The sequence below is a fragment of the Archocentrus centrarchus genome, chromosome 7, assembly GCF_007364275.1.
Source record: "Archocentrus centrarchus isolate MPI-CPG fArcCen1 chromosome 7, fArcCen1, whole genome shotgun sequence".
Classification (NCBI taxonomy): Eukaryota; Metazoa; Chordata; class Actinopteri; order Cichliformes; family Cichlidae; genus Archocentrus; species Archocentrus centrarchus.
This window is the reverse complement of record NC_044352.1, coordinates 21321256-21338836: the sequence shown is the minus strand read 5'-3', so window position 1 is coordinate 21338836 and position 17581 is coordinate 21321256. Positions and strand designations below refer to the sequence as shown.

At 41.3% G+C, this 17581-nt stretch overlaps 2 protein-coding genes across 5 annotated transcripts; both read right to left on the bottom strand.

Annotated features, from left to right (window-relative positions):
• Window positions 1–136: 136 nt before the first annotated feature.
• Window positions 137–11103, bottom strand: LOC115783670 (zinc finger protein 335). 4 transcript variants are annotated; one of them, XM_030734602.1, is made up of 29 exons: window positions 10384–10836; window positions 9841–9896; window positions 9483–9676; window positions 9093–9369; window positions 8898–8975; window positions 7446–8567; window positions 7177–7344; window positions 6848–7021; window positions 6496–6754; window positions 6228–6405; window positions 6026–6138; window positions 5896–5914; window positions 5624–5740; window positions 5351–5427; window positions 5032–5192; window positions 4706–4926; window positions 4372–4471; window positions 4192–4280; window positions 3838–4094; window positions 3598–3712; window positions 3314–3511; window positions 2869–3011; window positions 2388–2527; window positions 2154–2224; window positions 1948–2034; window positions 1766–1849; window positions 1610–1669; window positions 1155–1260; window positions 137–827 (listed from the first exon to the last, which is right to left on the bottom strand). In XM_030734602.1, the coding sequence occupies exons 2-29, from the start codon at window positions 9851–9853 to the stop codon at window positions 706–708; spliced, it is 4743 nt and encodes a 1580-aa protein (XP_030590462.1). In that variant the 5' UTR covers window positions 9854–9896; window positions 10384–10836; the 3' UTR covers window positions 137–705. The 4 variants fall into 4 exon arrangements, with proteins under 4 accessions (XP_030590462.1, XP_030590463.1, XP_030590464.1 ...); XM_030734603.1 differs by having other exon boundaries at window positions 10554–10836; XM_030734604.1 differs by lacking the exons at window positions 9841–9896; window positions 10384–10836 and adding an exon at window positions 10969–11103.
• Window positions 11104–12764: 1661 nt separating this feature from the next.
• On the bottom strand, window positions 12765–17288 carry mmp9 (matrix metallopeptidase 9). Its single transcript, XM_030734241.1, has 13 exons — window positions 16977–17288; window positions 16499–16737; window positions 16224–16372; window positions 15994–16122; window positions 15725–15898; window positions 15439–15612; window positions 15165–15338; window positions 14862–15017; window positions 14584–14770; window positions 14331–14470; window positions 14091–14241; window positions 13827–13930; window positions 12765–13729 (listed from the first exon to the last, which is right to left on the bottom strand). The coding sequence occupies exons 1-13, from the start codon at window positions 17112–17114 to the stop codon at window positions 13611–13613; spliced, it is 2034 nt and encodes a 677-aa protein (XP_030590101.1). The 5' UTR covers window positions 17115–17288; the 3' UTR covers window positions 12765–13610.
• Between the last annotated feature and the right edge of the window lie 293 nt (window positions 17289–17581).

Genomic DNA, 17581 nt, shown 5'->3' with positions numbered 1-17581 from the left:
CTGCACCATGCTGTATTTACACCATGAAGAATTAAGGCAGTTCTGAAGGCAAAAAATGGGGTCCAAAATACCAAAAATATAAAATCATTCTGAGTAAACTGCAGACATACATGTATAAAGTGATTTATTTGGTGTCAGCTTTTAGCATATTAAACACTTTATACCCAAAACAAATCAAATAAAACATGTCTTCCATTACATAACAGAAGACAAATGCAAAATGTATGTACATAACACTATGTAAACACAATTTTCTGGCATTCTATTAATTAACTTATCTTATTACAGATCAAAAATAAACCGTGCCTTTTCATTTCATTTAAAAACTAATATGTTCATTTGGACATTTTCAATAACAGGATATAAGCCATTTTATCATTTTCTAATAACATTGTCTTGCAAATGGAAGCTGTTGAGGTGCATATACAAAAATCAGTTTGAATAATCAAAGAAAAGATAAACATTGCTGAAATTAACTCTTAAATGCACAGTACCTATGTTTACATTAGAAGCAGTGGGTGCAACAATCTGAATTTACAAGAAGCTGTTGATCTTGACTGATGCAGCCGCCCCGAGCAGGTGATGCTGGGAAAGACATAAGGCTTTTTTACTTTGCAGCCAGCTAGATGCATAAATAAGTTGAGGTCACTGTTCTGTTAGCTCATAGTGGTTTGTATTGGTCCTTCTCTGTGCACACTTGCACCCCTATTCATTGGCGAAAGTAATGACATCATAGCGGATGCCCTGTTGCTGCAGCTGTTCCAGCTGCTCAGGTGTAGCTTCAGTGTAGACCGTCTGGGTCTGTGCCATGGCTGCATCTGCTACGGCTGCAAAAACATAGATCATCAGGATGTTCCCAGGATGCTATAATTAGAATACACTTTCATAATGTTGATTTCATACTTTTAGGCTTATTTATAATGAACCTAATATTGTAAATAAAGGATACTTTAACACATTGATAATGCATGTTCATCACTTTCAAAAGCATCTGTATTTAAGGAACCTCATGCTTTCCTTCAAAGTCTAAAAGCTGACTTGTGTACATCTAAAATGCTCTAGCTTTCCTGAAAAAAAACTTACAGTATATTTGAAGAAAAACTATCCAAAAACTTAGGACTAAATATCAAACATGCATTCTCATAAGAGCCAACCTGAGACAGCAGAGTGGGCAGCAGCCTCCAGATCTTCAGCATTCACGATTTGTTGATCTGAGCTGACAGGTAGGTACTGGATCTGACCGTCATGACTTACAGCAATCTGAGCACATAAAGAACATGAAATGAAATAAAAACCTTTAATTGTGGAGATTTTTGGGTTGCCTGCTTCTCTTTAACAAATTGAGTGTAGTCTAAAGAGCCAGTGTGAAAGATGTGTCATCTAGAGGATGCAACGAGCTTGCTACACTCACGTTCCAAGTGTATAAGAGAACCTAGACTGGCCATCACTTTTAAGTAAAAATGCAAAAAGTTTCTAAATTTGGAGTTACAGGTAATTACACATTAATAACAAAATTATCAATACTTTAATTTCTGCAGAAATCCCAGATCCCGCTCTATCCTGCACAGTGGTCCTTTGCAGCATGTTTTAGATTTTAAATCTGTCTCACCTGTTGCTCCTGAAGAATGGTCCTGTCATGCTCGTACTGGATTATCTGTCCGTCTGGCATCTGAGGGCCAGTTAGAGAACCAGTTACAACTGAGGGTGATATTCTCACTCTTAAATACTGCATATACACGCATCAGTTAGGGAGCAAAACACTAACCTGTATATGGTTGCCATCAGCTACTACTACATACTCTTGAGGAATTAAGTGCTGAACTCCATCCTGTGAGATGATATACTGGACCTGAAAAAGGAAGCATTATTTTTAAAGCATATTCCCTTAACTTTTAATGCAAAAGCATTTCACACATACAGTGGTAGCATGTTTAAAATGGCTCTCACCTCAGTCACCTGGTTGTCTCCTGTCATTAGTTGCTGGACCGTCTGACCATCTATGGTGGTTATCTGCTGGATGTATGCACCTTCCTCCTGATTAATGCACATTCAATAGTATTAATTTATAAAATTCTGAGTGGTTATGCATGCAAAAGCATCCCATTTGGGAGGATACATTACATGTACGTTGGCTGTACAATGAAAGCTGTTACCTGGTCTGATAGTGCCTGTTCTTGAGCTACAATGATGTGCTCCTGTCCTAGAGCCTGATGTCCCTGCAGGGCTGATGTACACAGACAAATACACACACAATAAATGCACGTTAACTTTGTGCATATTTTTTTGGCTTTGTTCTACACTGGAAATGGCTTCTGTTTATGGACTTTTGAGCACGAATACCTATCACAAACTGCAAATCTTGGCTTGTATGATCCTGTGTTTCTTACATTGTAATGTTGCTAAGGCCTCTTCATCACTGTTGACTATTATGGTTTGCTGAGATGCAGTGGCACGGGTTTTCCGAGCGGGATTATCCTGATTATGAAGACGCTCCATGTGAAACTTCAGATGGCCATTACGGTTAAACCTGAGATTATGGGGAGGGAAAAAACAAACAAACAAAAAACACTGACATTAATTGCTGTTCAGTACCCCTAATGGCTAATGCAGTGGTTCCCAAAGTGTGGGCTGTGGCCCCCTGGTGGGCCACAAACGTACTGCAGGGGGACGACAGCACTTTACATATGACTGGGTAGTATTAGCAATTTATAGCCAACAGCCTTTTCTTGTAGCCCTCTAGCAAGGAAAATTTCACAAACTGGCGCTAACAGAAGACGGGGGGGGGTTCTGTATTTTAAGGGGGCCACATCACTCTTAACTTTGGGAACCACTGGTCTAATGAATACAGGTATTAGGTTACGCTCCCACCTTTGTCCACAAAGCTTGCAAGAAAACGGTTTCTCATTGGTGTGCGTCATCATGTGTCTGCGCAAGTCTTTCTTGTTTTTCGAGGCAAAGCTGCAGTTTGGACACTTGTGAGGACGCAGGTAGGAATGCTGCCCCATGTGGGTCTGAAGCAAAGTAGAACATTAATCACACTCAGAAGGAGCAAAGGGCAGAGGGAGAGAGATGCTTTTTAAATGTCATCAAAATGGCTTTAAGTATAAATATCAGAATAAATAATATGATGGTCTATACCTCTCAATTGTTGTTTTCCCACCCTTCATATTAATATGAAGCTACTGATCCATTTTATATGTCATCACTGGCTCCAGAGGAAAATCTGGTTAACATTTGCCAACTTTCTATTGCTACGCTATTTCTGCAACACGCTTGAACAGCAGGAAGGTAGGACTGATTCTGGGAGACTCACCTTGACCTCAGGCCAGGAGGTGGAAGTGAAGTCACAGTCAGGACACTTGAAGGTATTGGCATCCACGTGCGCCCTCTTATGGTTCTCCATGTCAGAGCGCCCGTGGAAAGACTCCATGCAGATTCGGCAGGAAAACCTCTTTGTGGTGAGACTGTGAGAGCTCACTGCAGAGGGAGAGGCAGGAGCTTCACTGCTCAGCTGAGAGAGAACAGGCAACATAGTCAAAGAGTGTGGGACAGTGGAGATCACACCCCCCTATGGTACAAATTACAGTTGATAGTTACCTCCACTTGTTGCAGCACACCATCAGCCAGCTCTGAGGTAAGATAATACTTGTCACTCTTCAGGCTCTCTGGCGCAGAAACCTCTAAAGCTTGAGAAGGGCTAGTTTCCACATTACTGAAAAACAGCAGTTTAATAAGATTAGAAACTGCGGAAACATGAACGATTCCAAAATATAAATTTAACCTCTTTCTTATGAAATGTTTAAACATGTTACAAATTGACTGTTTGTGCTATGTTACCTATATCCAGTGCTACGGATTTCTTCAGCTGCCTGCTCCACCACACTGAAGTCCTCTCCCCCCTCATAGCCTTCAATGGCGATGTGGGTAAGTTCTCCTGTTTCGGAGGTGGCAGCCTCGTAGGCCTCTTGCAGCACTGTCTCACCGTTCTCAGACACATGGAAGGTCAAAATCTTTTGGGCTTGACCTGATGCGCCTGTCACCGCACTCCATGTACCCTTTTCCAAAGCTTTTCCATCTGACTTCAGCACTGCTACCTGAGAAGCACAATCAATATATATTTTACAGTTGTTTGCTTATTTTCTAAAATATAAGGCTACCACATTTATGTCTCTGAAATTTTGATGAGCTGACCTGCAAGGAGTTCCCAACCAGCTCCCGTGCATTGCTCATATTCAGCAGCAGGTCCAGGGCGTTCTGAGCAGATAGATCGCTGGATTCAGCTGAGGAGAGACACATGGAGAAAATGTTCTGCATTTGTCCTTAAGTTTACATGCAACACCATAAATATTTAATACGTTTTTCCTTACTGACCTTGTTCGTAGATGATTGTGGTGTTTCCCAATGCGTCTTGAGACACGGAGGCATTTTCCATACCCTGCATGGCCTGCAGTGTTGCAGAATCCACGGTGACCTAATAAGGTAAGTTTAAAGCACAAATAAATAAATGTTATTCTTTAAAAGTAAAGAATGTTTCAAAATTATGCAAACACATGCCACTCTCTCTCTTGAACTACCATGCATATGGACAAATTGAAAAATATAGACTCGTTATTTTGTTTTTTTCATATTGTTTCTTCTTTTCCCCCATGCCCATAAAAAAGTAACACATGATAACATCAGATCCCAACTGTATAGGAACACTTACAATAGTATTCTGCAAGCTCTGTGTGTCTTCATGTTGCTGTTTCAGCTGTTCTATCTGCTGCAGGGTGAAGAAGGGCCTGCGTCGTGTCTTCACAGGCTCTTCGGGGTGAGCCAAAGACCACTCTTCAAATGCCTCAGGGTGGCGACACTGCACATGAAGGCGCAAGTTCTTCCTGTGCTTGGTCATGAAGTGACACATATCACAGGAGAAAGGTTTCTCGCCTGGAAAAATTTAGAGTGCAACATCAATAGGTAGTTTACATTCATTAGGTGAATGCAAAATCATGCTGTTTAAATAAAGAGCTAAAGTCTTTCTGCTGCACTCACCTGTGTGTTTGATGGCCAGATGGGAGACGAGAAACTCCTCTTTGGAAGTGGAGTATTTACAGTAGTCACACTTAAAGGGCCTGTCATTGGTGTGGGACAGCTGATGGTTGAGCAGCAGCTTCTTGTTGTCACAAGTGTAGTCACAAAACTCACATTTGAACCTGCCACATTAACATCAAAAGGGCATTACGACATTAAGATATTATCACTCTAATGCCAAAATTACTTAATCTAAAACTTGATAGCTCTTGTTACATCCATGTTTTTTGTCATAGATGACAAAGTACAAATAAGGAGGAATAGAAGTTTGAGTACTGACTTGTTGTCTTCAAGACTCTGGATGTGCGTTAGGAGGTGCATTTTGAATGTGTAACGCTTCTTGAAGGATTTGCCACACTGCAAAGACAGAAAAGCATATTTAAGAAAGTCAGAGAACTTCATAATGGAAGAAATAACGAAGGAATATTTATTAGTAGTGTCTACACATCTCCAACACTGAGATTTCACTTTTATTTGCTGGTACCATATTTCATTTAAAATGATGTTATGTTTAAGAAGAACTGTTCTCAAACTGTATAATTCTTTTTCTGACCTTATCACACATGTGTGGTTTTTCTGAGCTGTGGGTTTTCAAGTGCTGAGTGAGTCTCTTTTGCATGGGGTACACCCTGTGACACACAGGGCAAGGGAACTCCGACGCCTTTGGTACCTGCAATAATGAGAATCATAATGCTGACCTCTTACAGCAAGCAGTAACCTGCCACAACAGAAACAGAATTTCTGCCAGATTAGTGAGTATAATTATTCTGAAACCACGAGCTCGCTAATAAAACTCGTAGATGGCATTCAAATATAAATTCTTACCGACTCCGTCTTCCTTTTCCTGCAAGATGAAAGAGAGATGATCAGTTATATAAACATAATATCTAAAAACTTTACAAACATGTTCTTTTTCAGAAATAACTGAGTTTGATCATAGGTGTGATGTTTGTACCTCTCTTTGTTGTGGACTGCTGAATGCCGAATGACATCTTTCTTGTAAACACTCGTGTAATCACACTCCTCACACTTGAATGGCTTGGTGCCCTCATGATTGAACATGTGCTCCTGTAAAAAAAGAAAAAAATATTTTGTACACTGTGGACACATGCAGACAAACTGAGGTTCACCTGAGTGTTGTGATCTGTTTTACGGACCTTTAGCGAGGACCAGCGCTTGCAGCGATAATTGCACTGCAGGCACTTGAAGAGCTCCGGGTCACTGCCTTCATGTGATTCTATGTGGAAGCGCAAATCTTCTTGAGTGAGGAAACGTGACCCACAGATAAAGCAGTTGTGAGGTCTCAGGAGTGGTTTCAGGGATTTATAGTGCCGACTGAAGGGTAATGAAGAGAAAGAAGGAATTAGTGTGTTATAAAATATTTTAATGGCATTTTTAATAAAACATTAATAACATCAGACTTACTTCCGATTCATATACTTTTTATATTTCTTGCGAAGGAAGCGCCGGGATGGTCTGCCGCGTTTCCTTGGAAAGAACTCCTCCTCTGTCTGTTGGTTGGATGAAGGATCTTTGTTCTCAGAGTCTGACTGGCTAATTGCTGCCTCAGGTGTATCTCCGCCTGTCACCAAGCCTGGACCGTTGTCTAACCCAGAAGAGCTTGCCTCTTCAGATGGATTAGCATCCGAGCTAACCCTGGGCTTCTTAGCAATACTTTCTGCTTCTGTAACAAATGTGAAAAGGAAGAATGAAATTACTGCCATCTACAGTTTTGCACATAGGTTCTCTATAATACAGTTATATGCTGAAAACCCACCTTTGCTGCTGCAGCCTTCATCTACAACTGAGTACTTCCTCGGGCGACCAGCTTTACGTCGGGGACGCCCTTGAGAGGAGGAGGAGGAGGAGGAGGTGGGAGTGGCTGACTTTTTCAGAATGGCAGGGGGTCTTCCTTTGGAATCCTCATCTGCTGGGTTGTAGTCGCTGTCCTCTGGAGACAGATTTCCAGTGTGAGGAGTAAGAGGAAATGACAGTGAGAATTACGTGATTGAGTAAATGCTCAGTTAATTCACTAATAAAGTATTAATGTTATAATCTAGTTGAGGACAGAAATTTGGGTGTTAAATGAAAATCTTTCTCACTAACTTTCAGGATCATCAATAGCACCATCATCCACAATATCATCCTCCTCCTCTTCTGCTTGCTGGGACTCTGCAGCCTTCAATTTTGCTGCCTCCTCCCTCTCTGCCTTTTGACGGGCTAGTGTCTCACTTTTAGGAGGTCGTCCACGTTTACGCTTCTTTGGAATTTCCCCTAAAATAATTTAAAAAACAAAACAAAACAAACCCCATTATAGCACAGAAAAAACTGACTACCAATTTTGGTGAGATAACATGATTACTCAACTAGCTTACCTGCAGGTTTGAAGTGTTTGTCTCTCATGTGGTTGATGAGAGTATCTTTGGAGGCACTCTTGTACGGACACATTTTACACTTGAACTGCTGCACAATCACTACTTCCATCATCTCCTCTAACTCAGCCAGGTTTGGTGGTCGTTCTCCAGAACCTTCAGCTACTGTTGATGTCTCCATGTCCCTGATCAGCCCAGCTCCATCCTGTGAGCCTTGGGGCTCTTCTTGGCTCGGTGAGCAGTGCTGTGCCAGCTCAGGTTCTGGATTAGAGGTATAGGTCCCACTGCTGCTGATGAATGGGCCAGGCTGGCTCTCACTCCCTTCCAGTGCTTCTGGAAGTCCACCTGAACCTGCTGTGTCTGCCAGAGGATGGTCTGATGAGGAGCTGTCATCAGCATAGAGAGAACCCTCAGGGCCATTGCTGCTCTCCATATAACAGGAGTGCTGGGGCTGCTGTTGAGAGTGCTGTGGTTGATCTGGATCCTGGTTCTGATCATCATCTTCGTCATCGTCCCCTGCTTGGTAACGAGAGCAACCTGGCTGCTCAGAATCTGCAGCTGCAACACATTCCCCACCATACTCAGCCACATACTGCCGACTTGTCTGAGTCCGGTGGTCTGCACTACTGTCAATGTAACTGCGCGAATGATGTGGCTGCTCCCCCCCATCCACTGCACACTCAAGATACCCAGCGCTGCACTCCACCACATAGTGGCTTCGGCTGGTAGGATTTGAATCAGCGCCACTGCACTCCACATAACCCGGCAGGTCCTGATCACTGTTGTTCCCACTGTAGTCAGGGAAGCCTGACCGGGAGCGCGTCTGGTCAGGTTCCTCACCTGAACACTCCACATAGGAAGATGAAGATTCCTCTGTTTGGTCTGGACCATCTGCACTGCAGTCCATGTACTGAGAGGGGTGGGAGTGTTGTGGCTGGTCAGGCTGACTACTGCTGTCTTCTAAGTAACCTGAGTGTCCAGGCTGATCATCGGGCTGGTCAGGCTCAAGATTACCCTGCAGGTCTCTCTGATCAAGACAGGTAGATGTGGGACCTTCAGCGAGAGCTTCTATTGCTATACGATTGGACAGGGCAGAAGATGACATCTGGGCTACCATAGGAGCCCCTGCAGCAGACAATAAACAAAGAGACAAATTGTACACAAATCATTAAGAAGGATTCCTAGACTTTATTGTAAGTGACCATCCTAAGTAGATTTTAAATATAACAATATAAATGTATAATATTATAATATAAATACTTTTCTAATGTAAAAATTAATTTGTTAGAGGACAAAGATAAAGGTAATGCTTTATGTTCACATGGGCTGAGATTGGATTTACAAGGCTGGCAAATAAATGTTTAAAAGTTGAGAGTAATTTTCTCAGAATTGTTATTTTGAAATATTCCAAAATAGACTGAAAAATTAATAAGTTAGCCATAACATCCCACTTACCATCATCTGGTCCTTGTAATATTAGATACTGGGTTGTTTCTGCACCCCCATCTTCTGCACTGGTCACAGCTATACAACCTAAAAAGGAAAAGAGACAAACAACCTTATACCTATCATAAACGTTTCAATTTAATACAAGCTCAGAGTTCCCCAGTTAGGATATGACGGAAAATGAAGTGTCATTAAAAAAAATACCATTCATGATGTCAGGGCCAATGGTGGATTCTATGATCTTGTCAATAGCAGACCCCAGATCTGATGAGGTAGAAGCAGTTGAGTCAGAAACCATCATGGCCCCTTCAGACACAGCACTGGAGTGGACCAGTACTTGAGCTGACTCAGACACAAGCACCGACTGAGTCACCGTGGAGACGCTGGATACACTGGTGGACTGGGCCACTGAAGAGGAGTCTGGAAGATGGACTGATGAAACTCTGACATCTGTACTCGAGCTTGTTTCTGGGATGAAAACCTTGAAAGGGAGGGGAAGAACTTATAGGACAAAAAACTACTTTATTTTTGCTCCCTGTATAACTGTATATGCCATTTTCTCCCACTTGAGTAGAGGAAAAAACAAAAACTTACCACAAGTCCCTCTGAACTCTGTCCCACATGGCAGTCAGACTCTGGGGCCTGTGCATGAGAGGCAGCTGCATCACTGCTGTCTGCAGACATCGCCTCTGATGACTCCATTCCCATGCCACTTTCAGATGGCTCCTCCATCCCTGAGGGGCCTGCATCACTGCTGCTCTCCACTTCATTCTCCTCCAAATCCATAACTACCCACAAGCATAAAACAAAAATGAAGACTGCAATATGTCTGCATGTTTCAATAAATCACTACACCTAGTTTCCAATTTCCTAGCAAAATATAAATAAATGAGGGATTGGTCAAGACTATCTTACATTATTATAAAGGTAAGGCATCATCTCTCAAACATACCTATAACATCCATGCAAGTTCATTATATTAAGATATATGCAAATTGTATCTAGTTCCTGTAAGAAGATTGTTTGCAATTATTGCTAATAAAATTTCAAGAGAACAGCAGTATTTAGCAGCAGTATTTAACGACTTTAAAACCAGTAAGACCTCTGGATGTCTGGGACTTAAAAAAGAGGCAGTCCAACGTTATCAGCTGTATTTAAGTATATTTGCTGAATAAAGAAGTTTCTGTGCCTAATCTGGGGTCTCCTGTTTTCAAGGTGAGTTTGAACTTTGTACAGTTTAAATTTAGTTTCAAAGGCCAAACTGAGCAGTACACAGTAACGATTTACTTTGGTGTACTTCTGATATACTGGCACTTTTATGTTATTTTAATACTTCTTTGCCGGTTAAACATGACTTTATTTATGATAGCGGAGTATGCCCAGGTTATGAATACTGTAGTAGCTTTCCCCCCATAATCACTACGGTGCACGAGACTGATTGTTACACATAATTTAACTAAAGTGGTAACATACAGGTCAGCTCATTTCTAAGTACCCAAGTGTGTTTTCCTCCTGTTAAGATCATGTTTTGACTCAGGAACGTTGTAATTTATTTTTCTGGCAAATCTCGTAAGTATACTCATTCACGGGAAGAAACGTTCGTATTTTCCCGATTATTATAATTTGCAAAGACCCAGGGAGAAAATTATTTATAAACTTGCTGACCAAAACAGTTAGCCTGTTAGCTTCTACCCAGCTAACTAACTCTGCTGTCCGCTCGGCTTCGTGCTTTTGTGCGGAAAACGGTCGTCATTTACACTCATATAACGTTTGTATTTGGGCAGCACAATATAGGTGTATAAACGGAACTCTGCCGCCAGATCGCCACATCGGGGGTTACGGCGTCCAAAATAACATGCGTTGGCTTTTTTTTTTTTCAAACGGGCCTAGCTGCCCTTCGTCCTGCCTGCTTCGCGTCGCCATTTTACACCAGCTAGCCCACTTTTCCACTCAGGCATTCTGAAAGCTCTACTGGGGACCTCGAGGGCCTCAGCTGCGGCAGATCGCCCAAAAACTCTCCCTGAAGAAAATGAAAACAATTTCTATCTTCGGCACGAGAATCGCAGCTCTTTTTTCTTACCTTATATTTTCGAGTAGAAGGGCGTCCTTTGGTGTGGAGGCGCTAAATCGAACAGAAATTAGTAACCGATAATTGTTGCTTCTTTCTAGTCGGGCGCCATGAGTATCTCCTTGCTTCCTGTCCGTGCAACCGGATCTTATTTATTGTTTTGTTGAAAACGTTTTAGCCTGTCTTCATATTTTTTTTCACCTTTAACATTTTGCTTCGAGTAATCACTTATTCATTATAAGTTGTTGCAAATATTCGTGGGATATTAGCATGTTTTTACTCACAGAGTGGACTATTGTTTTTAGAGGAAGGCGTATTACGCAGTTGGATGCGGAGTAATATACATACACAGTTTGTGTAAGCCTGTTTACTATGCAACTAATTGGTTCTTATTTACAAATGCAAGTTTATAAACGAAAAAAGTCAACTTTTTATGAAAAGAATGGAAAAATGTCAAAAATTTAACATCATCTTGTTGTGGTCTTGAGTTTTTATGTTTTTGCTACCCTTCTTTGTTCGTACCCTTCATCTTTTTATTTTTGTTGTAGTTCTCTTTCTCTCATTTGTTTTTTTTGAATGATCACCCTTGCTGTATAACTGTTTTCCTTTCCCCGTTTCATACTATTTCAAAGTTTAATGTTTAAACTTTAAAATAAAATTCTAAGGCCCAGATTTATGGTTATACACTAGATATTAAAAGTGTACACACACATTGTTAAAATGCCAGTTTTTGTGATGATTAAAAAAAATGACACCACAATAAATCATTTCAAAACCTTTTCCACTATTAATGTGATCTTTAACATGTATGGCTAAATTGAAAAACAACCATATCTGTCTCTTAAATTAATACTTTGTTGAAGCATTCTTTGATTTAATCACATCGTTCAGTCTTGGGTATGAATCTATCAGCATGGCACATCTTGACTAAGCAATATTTGCCCACTTCTTGTAAAAGCACTCCAATTCTGTCAATTTGTGAGGGCATCTCTTGTGTACAGCCCTCTTCAGGTCACCCCACAGATTTTCTATTGAATTTAGGTCTGGGCTCTGGCTGGGCCATTCCTAAACTTTAGTTTTCTTCTGGTGAAGCCATTCTTTTGTTGATTTGGATTTATGCTTTGGGTCATAGTCATGTTGAAAGGTGGAATTCTGCTTCATCTTTAGCTTTCTAGCTGAAGGATTTGGGACAAAAATAACTGGTATTTGGAACTGTTGACTAAAGCACCAGTTTCGCTAAATCTAGCTGGGCTTGGCAGTTTTTCTTTGCCAGAAAAGGATTCTTTCTTGCCACTGTACCCCATAGTCCAGACATATAGAAAATATGGGAGATTGTTGTCACATGTTGTACACAACCAGTACTTGCCAGAAATTCCTGAAGCTCCTTCAGTGTTGGTCTCTTGGCATCTTCCCTGACCAGTTTTCATCTTGTCTTTTCTTGAGTTTCAGGGGGGATGTCCAGGTCTTTGCAATGTCAGCTGTCCCATATTTTCTCCACTTTTTGATGACTGTCTTTACTGTGTTCTATGATGCATCCAAAGCTGTGGATTTTTTTTGGATTCTTTTCCTGACTGATACTTTTCGATAATGAGGTCCCCTTCACTATTTGTAAGCTTTCTGGAAGCCATGGCTTCTGCTGTAGGAGGCAACTAAGTAGATCCTACAAGTAAAAATCCATGATTAAATCAAAAGGTGCTTCAGCAAAGTATTAGTTCAAGGGTGTGCATACTCGCACTTAGTTTAAAAATAAAGAGTCTCGGTGCGTGTAAGTGTTTTAGTGAATGATGAATACTGCTGACAGGGTTAGGTTTGTTTTCACAGAAAGTTTATTGCATTGATGGGCAAGACTTTGATAGAAAAATTTAGGGATACATCAAAATATTAGTATCGACTGATATTTGCCTTGTTGGCTTCCACACGCTCATCACAAACAAGATGGCAATCACTGATACTAGTGTATGATATCTATTTGTTGTATCACATCAATTTTGTGCTGGCTAACTATTCAAAGATAAAGTGATGAATGAAAGCAAAACAAACAAAGACACATTGGCTGTTAGCCATCTTCAAATTTTGATCATATCAAGAATATGTTTGTTGCATCCCTGCAAATATTATTAAGTCTCATAAATAGTTTATGTTTAGGAGACATACCTTGTCTTCCAGTGCAAGTAATTGGCTCTGAAGCCATTTTCAGAAAAACACAATAATTATACAAAACAAATAGGTTTGAGAAAAAATAATGTTAGATATTGCTATAAATACCAAAATAATCCAATACTGTTAAAAGTCTGAACCTGTCAGACATGGTAATTGTTTTGCAGCTCTGGAGTTCAACCTGGAGCACTGTTAAAAATAATTAAATTGTGGTTATAGGTCTCAGATTTTAGGCCACCATAACCATCAATTCACAGAAAATCAGACTGAGGGCAGGGCAGTGCCAAACATTGCAATTTTGCTTTGGCGTACTGGGTATCTGGCACATTTTTAGGCCAGCGCTACATATTTTATAACCAGTATGATTGAAAGTCAATAATTCACATCCCAGAATACACATCAAACAGTGCTACACACAAACAGTCACATTCTCTCAAGCAACAGCTGGGACAAATGGGTGCTGCAAAATTACAATTCCCAGCTCAGTCACTGTGTAATCAGTAGCGAGTGCCTGATGAGCACTTGAGCAGGTCATATTTGACATAGCCAACACGATCCACCTGCCTGCGTGAATTCATCCGCCAGTAGAAGCTTTCCCGGCAGAAGTAGATGTTACCTAAAAGAGAAATAATGTTAACAGAATGAAAACAAGGAGCCTAAAGTGCTCTACTGCTGTTTGCTGATCAGATAGTTAGATTTTCCACTTTATTTACCTTGGTACTGGAATATATCATGAGCATCATTAGGGACACCACCAAAGACGACATCAGTAAACTTGGGGTAGCCCTTGTCGATTGTTTGGGCCTTCACATCAAGCCTGTTTGGATCAAACAAAAATAATCAGAGAGAGTGTCATTAAAAAATGTCTAAAGGAAAAGAAAAAATACCAGTCAGTCTTTTCTTATATACAATTGTGGCTATGATACCTGCAGCTGAATTACACATTTAAATTCACTAAAGACTCATTTCTAACCCACCTCCAGAAGTTCTCCCCACTGAAGAGCAGCACTTTGCCTTTCCCCCTCTGCAGTGATCCCTCCACCTTCTGAATGGTGTTGGGCAGGCCAAGCTTCTCAACGCTGCGGGGACCCAGAACATTCTGCCCTGTGTACACCCAGAATCGGTTCCCTGCGGAAATAAAATTATAATTATTAGACCGTCACCATGGTTGGGTAATATATTAGTGGCTTGTTAAACATTTTATGAGGGCTCATTACCTGAGAAGAAGTACAGTTTCTTGGTCAGACTGTCCTCAAAGGCAGAGTCAATGACAGCTGGCAGAGCTGGCCACTTGTTAGAAATAGAAAAGGGCCCTTTGAGTCCTGCATTGCTCCTGCCGGACATCTTCCAGTAGTGTCTATGGATGGACAAGTAAATATGATCACGTCAGCATTTCTTGTGCTCAGACATCTTGTTTTTACTTACTTGACAAATAAGAATGGGATAAGGTAGGATGAATAGGTTTCTCACCCATCCTTGAAGAAATGCAGTTCTCCCTCCAGCACAGTAATGGTGTCGAATTTGTCCAACTTGCAGGGATCTTTGGTTGGATCCACAGGTGCTGCGGTGGTAGTGGTGGTGGGTTTGGTGGGCTCGGTGGGCTTAATGGTAGGGGGGTTGGGCTGAGGTGGGGTAGGATCAGGGCCTGTTTTACTTCCTGAAAAAAAAAAAAATGTTGAATGAGAAACATTATTGGGAAGTTAGATTTGTTAACCCTTTGATGCAGTACAGTAAGATTAGACACTTACCATAGAGATACTGAATGCCTTCAATGTCATCTCTATGCAAGGGGAAGCCTTCAACATAGCTGTACATGGGGAACATGAGAGCTTCTCTAATGTTGGAGTGATCCAGACCAAGAGCATGTCCAAACTCGTGGGCAGCCACCAAGAAAAGACTATAACCTGTAATACATACATTAAATATTATTAATGAATAATGATGCATTTTAACTTCCTCTTTTTTTCATTATTCATTAAATATTATTAATGAATAATGATGCATTTTAACTTCCTCTTTTTTTTCCCCTCTATCTTTTGTTTGTTACTCACCATGGTCAGGACAGAAGCCCCATTTCTTGTCATCATCATAGTTGTCAGTGGTGCTGCACCACAGCTTGCCATCTCCTCGTCCCTCGCTTGTGCATGAGTTATACTCATTACCCAGGAATACAAAGGGGAAGTGGCAGGGCTCTCCCTCAGAATTTCCACCAATTACAGCTATGTCTGGATAAACAGAGACAAAAGAGCAGCAGTTAAACAAAAATTAACAAGCCACTGTGGCAGCACTCCACAGCATTTATGCATTGTGGTTTATGTCTCTTACCACGACTGGGACAGAATCCATATTTCTTGTCATCGTCAAAGTTGCTTGTTGTGGCACACCAGCGGTAACCATCACTGCGGCCCTCTGTGGTACAGCCTTCATACTCTTCCCCCAGAAAGATGAAAGGGAAGACGCATGGAGAGCCTTCTGAGTTTCCTCCGTATGTGTATAGAACTGTCAGGATGAGAAGGAATAAAGGAGTCAGCATGTTACAAAAGCAAACCCCCTCCTATCTGGGTGACCTGTGACCTGTGATTTGCCTTGGAGAATACACTGTCAAGCTTACGTTCACTTGGGCAGAAACCAAATTTCTGGTCGCTGTCGTAGTCAGCTGTGGTGGCACACCATGGCAGGTTGTCTCTGCGGCCCTCTGTGGTGCAGGAGGAGTAAGATTTGCCTTCAAAAGTAAAGGGGAAGTGGCACATGGCACCATCCGCATTTCCGAAGCGAGTCTTCACAACTTAGTAGACAGAAAAGACAGTACATTTAATTAAATCTACACTAGGGGGAGACAAATGCTTGTTGCTGGTGGAGACACATTTTGTTTCTTATTACCTGGTCCTTGACCGAGGGTCCAGTACTCATCATCGTCAAAGTGGGCGTCTCCCTGCATACCCTCACCAGGGGGGTAGGCATGGGCTAGGAGACCATCCTTACCATCAAATGGGTATGGGTCTCCATGGTCTAAATAGAAATTTACATTGCACATTAATGTTGATTTTATATTCTGCTATTTGGAATCAGCACATATAAAACAAACCAAATGACCTTCAAAAAGCACATACCCTGTTTTCCAAATGATATCATGATGTCAGCTGTGCCGTCATAGAGGCGGGTAAAAGTCAGAGGTGTCACATCACTCCACACTTTAAAGGCTCTGGCAAATGCATCGTCAATGATAGCGCTATCCATGTCTGGAGAATAGTTCAGGATCCTGTGGAGGAGATCAGAATGACACATGCCATACACTTAGTGATAAGGTATCATCAGAAACTTCATTACACAGTGCCCCATTACAATTCAAAGGCATTATAATATCACTGACTCTTTCTTTGCTCACCTGTAAGTGACATCGTTGTGGTCCCACTTGAGGTCTCCATCAAAGGTTTTATAGTTGGCAACATCAGGAACCCCACAGCGAGGCTGTTTCATGGCATTCAGGGTTGGCTTATCCAGCTGTCCAGTCTCCTCCAGCCCCAACTGCCTCTGAAGCCTCACCAAAGCCTTAGAGGTGGACACCATAGACTGGAAGCCACTGCGCTGCACAGTCTCCATGTAGCCAAATTTCTTTAGGTAATTCTGGAGGAGAACATAACAAACCAACATTATTGTGTCCCAGCAGATCATTATAAAACAGCTCTGCACACAGCAAGCTTTGTCCCAAGATTTTATAACATCTGCTTTTATTGTTAAAACCTTTCTGTAGATAAGTAATTAACAATAGGTATCTCTATTCACATTGTTTTTTTCCTGCATACCTTGATTATATCTTCTTATGGAATTTCAGTCTATAAAGATAAAATGACCATCATACTCACTTCTGCCAGCTCCGAATCAGTCATGTTTTTGAAAGTGTCTCCTGGAAAGGTGACAAAGACAGACTTCAGGGGAAGGCTCCATCCATCTTGCACGCTTATCCCCAAAAATAAACACACAACTAAAGTACAGTATCTCATGGTGAGATCTACTGTAGGCTTGTGCAAAATTTAGTAAAATTTAGTATTTAGTAAGAGCTTGCAGTCAGCAAGTGCTCAAACAAAAAAGAGTTTTAAAGGATTCTCCACTGAAGATCGATTCTGCTGCAGCCTTGGCTTCCTTCTTTGTTTTGACAGGAGGCTCTTGTTGTAGTCACTCTGCCTTGTGCTGCTGGTTAGGGTTAGGGAACCTTGTATTTATACATCAAGCGTCTTAGTCACTTAACCTCGTTCCCGCCTACTTAACCTCATTCCTCCTACATCTTGACAGACTGCATTGGTTGAATGAACCTGGGGAATTTCCAAAATATCCCATTTTAGCTTTACTTCACAATCTCCATAAAAGTACCTATTGTACTTTTATGGAGATTTTTCAGATGGGAAGTGTGTGTTACTAATTGATAAATGGCAAGGCAATGGCAGATGAAACCAGTTTTGGCAAGTATACA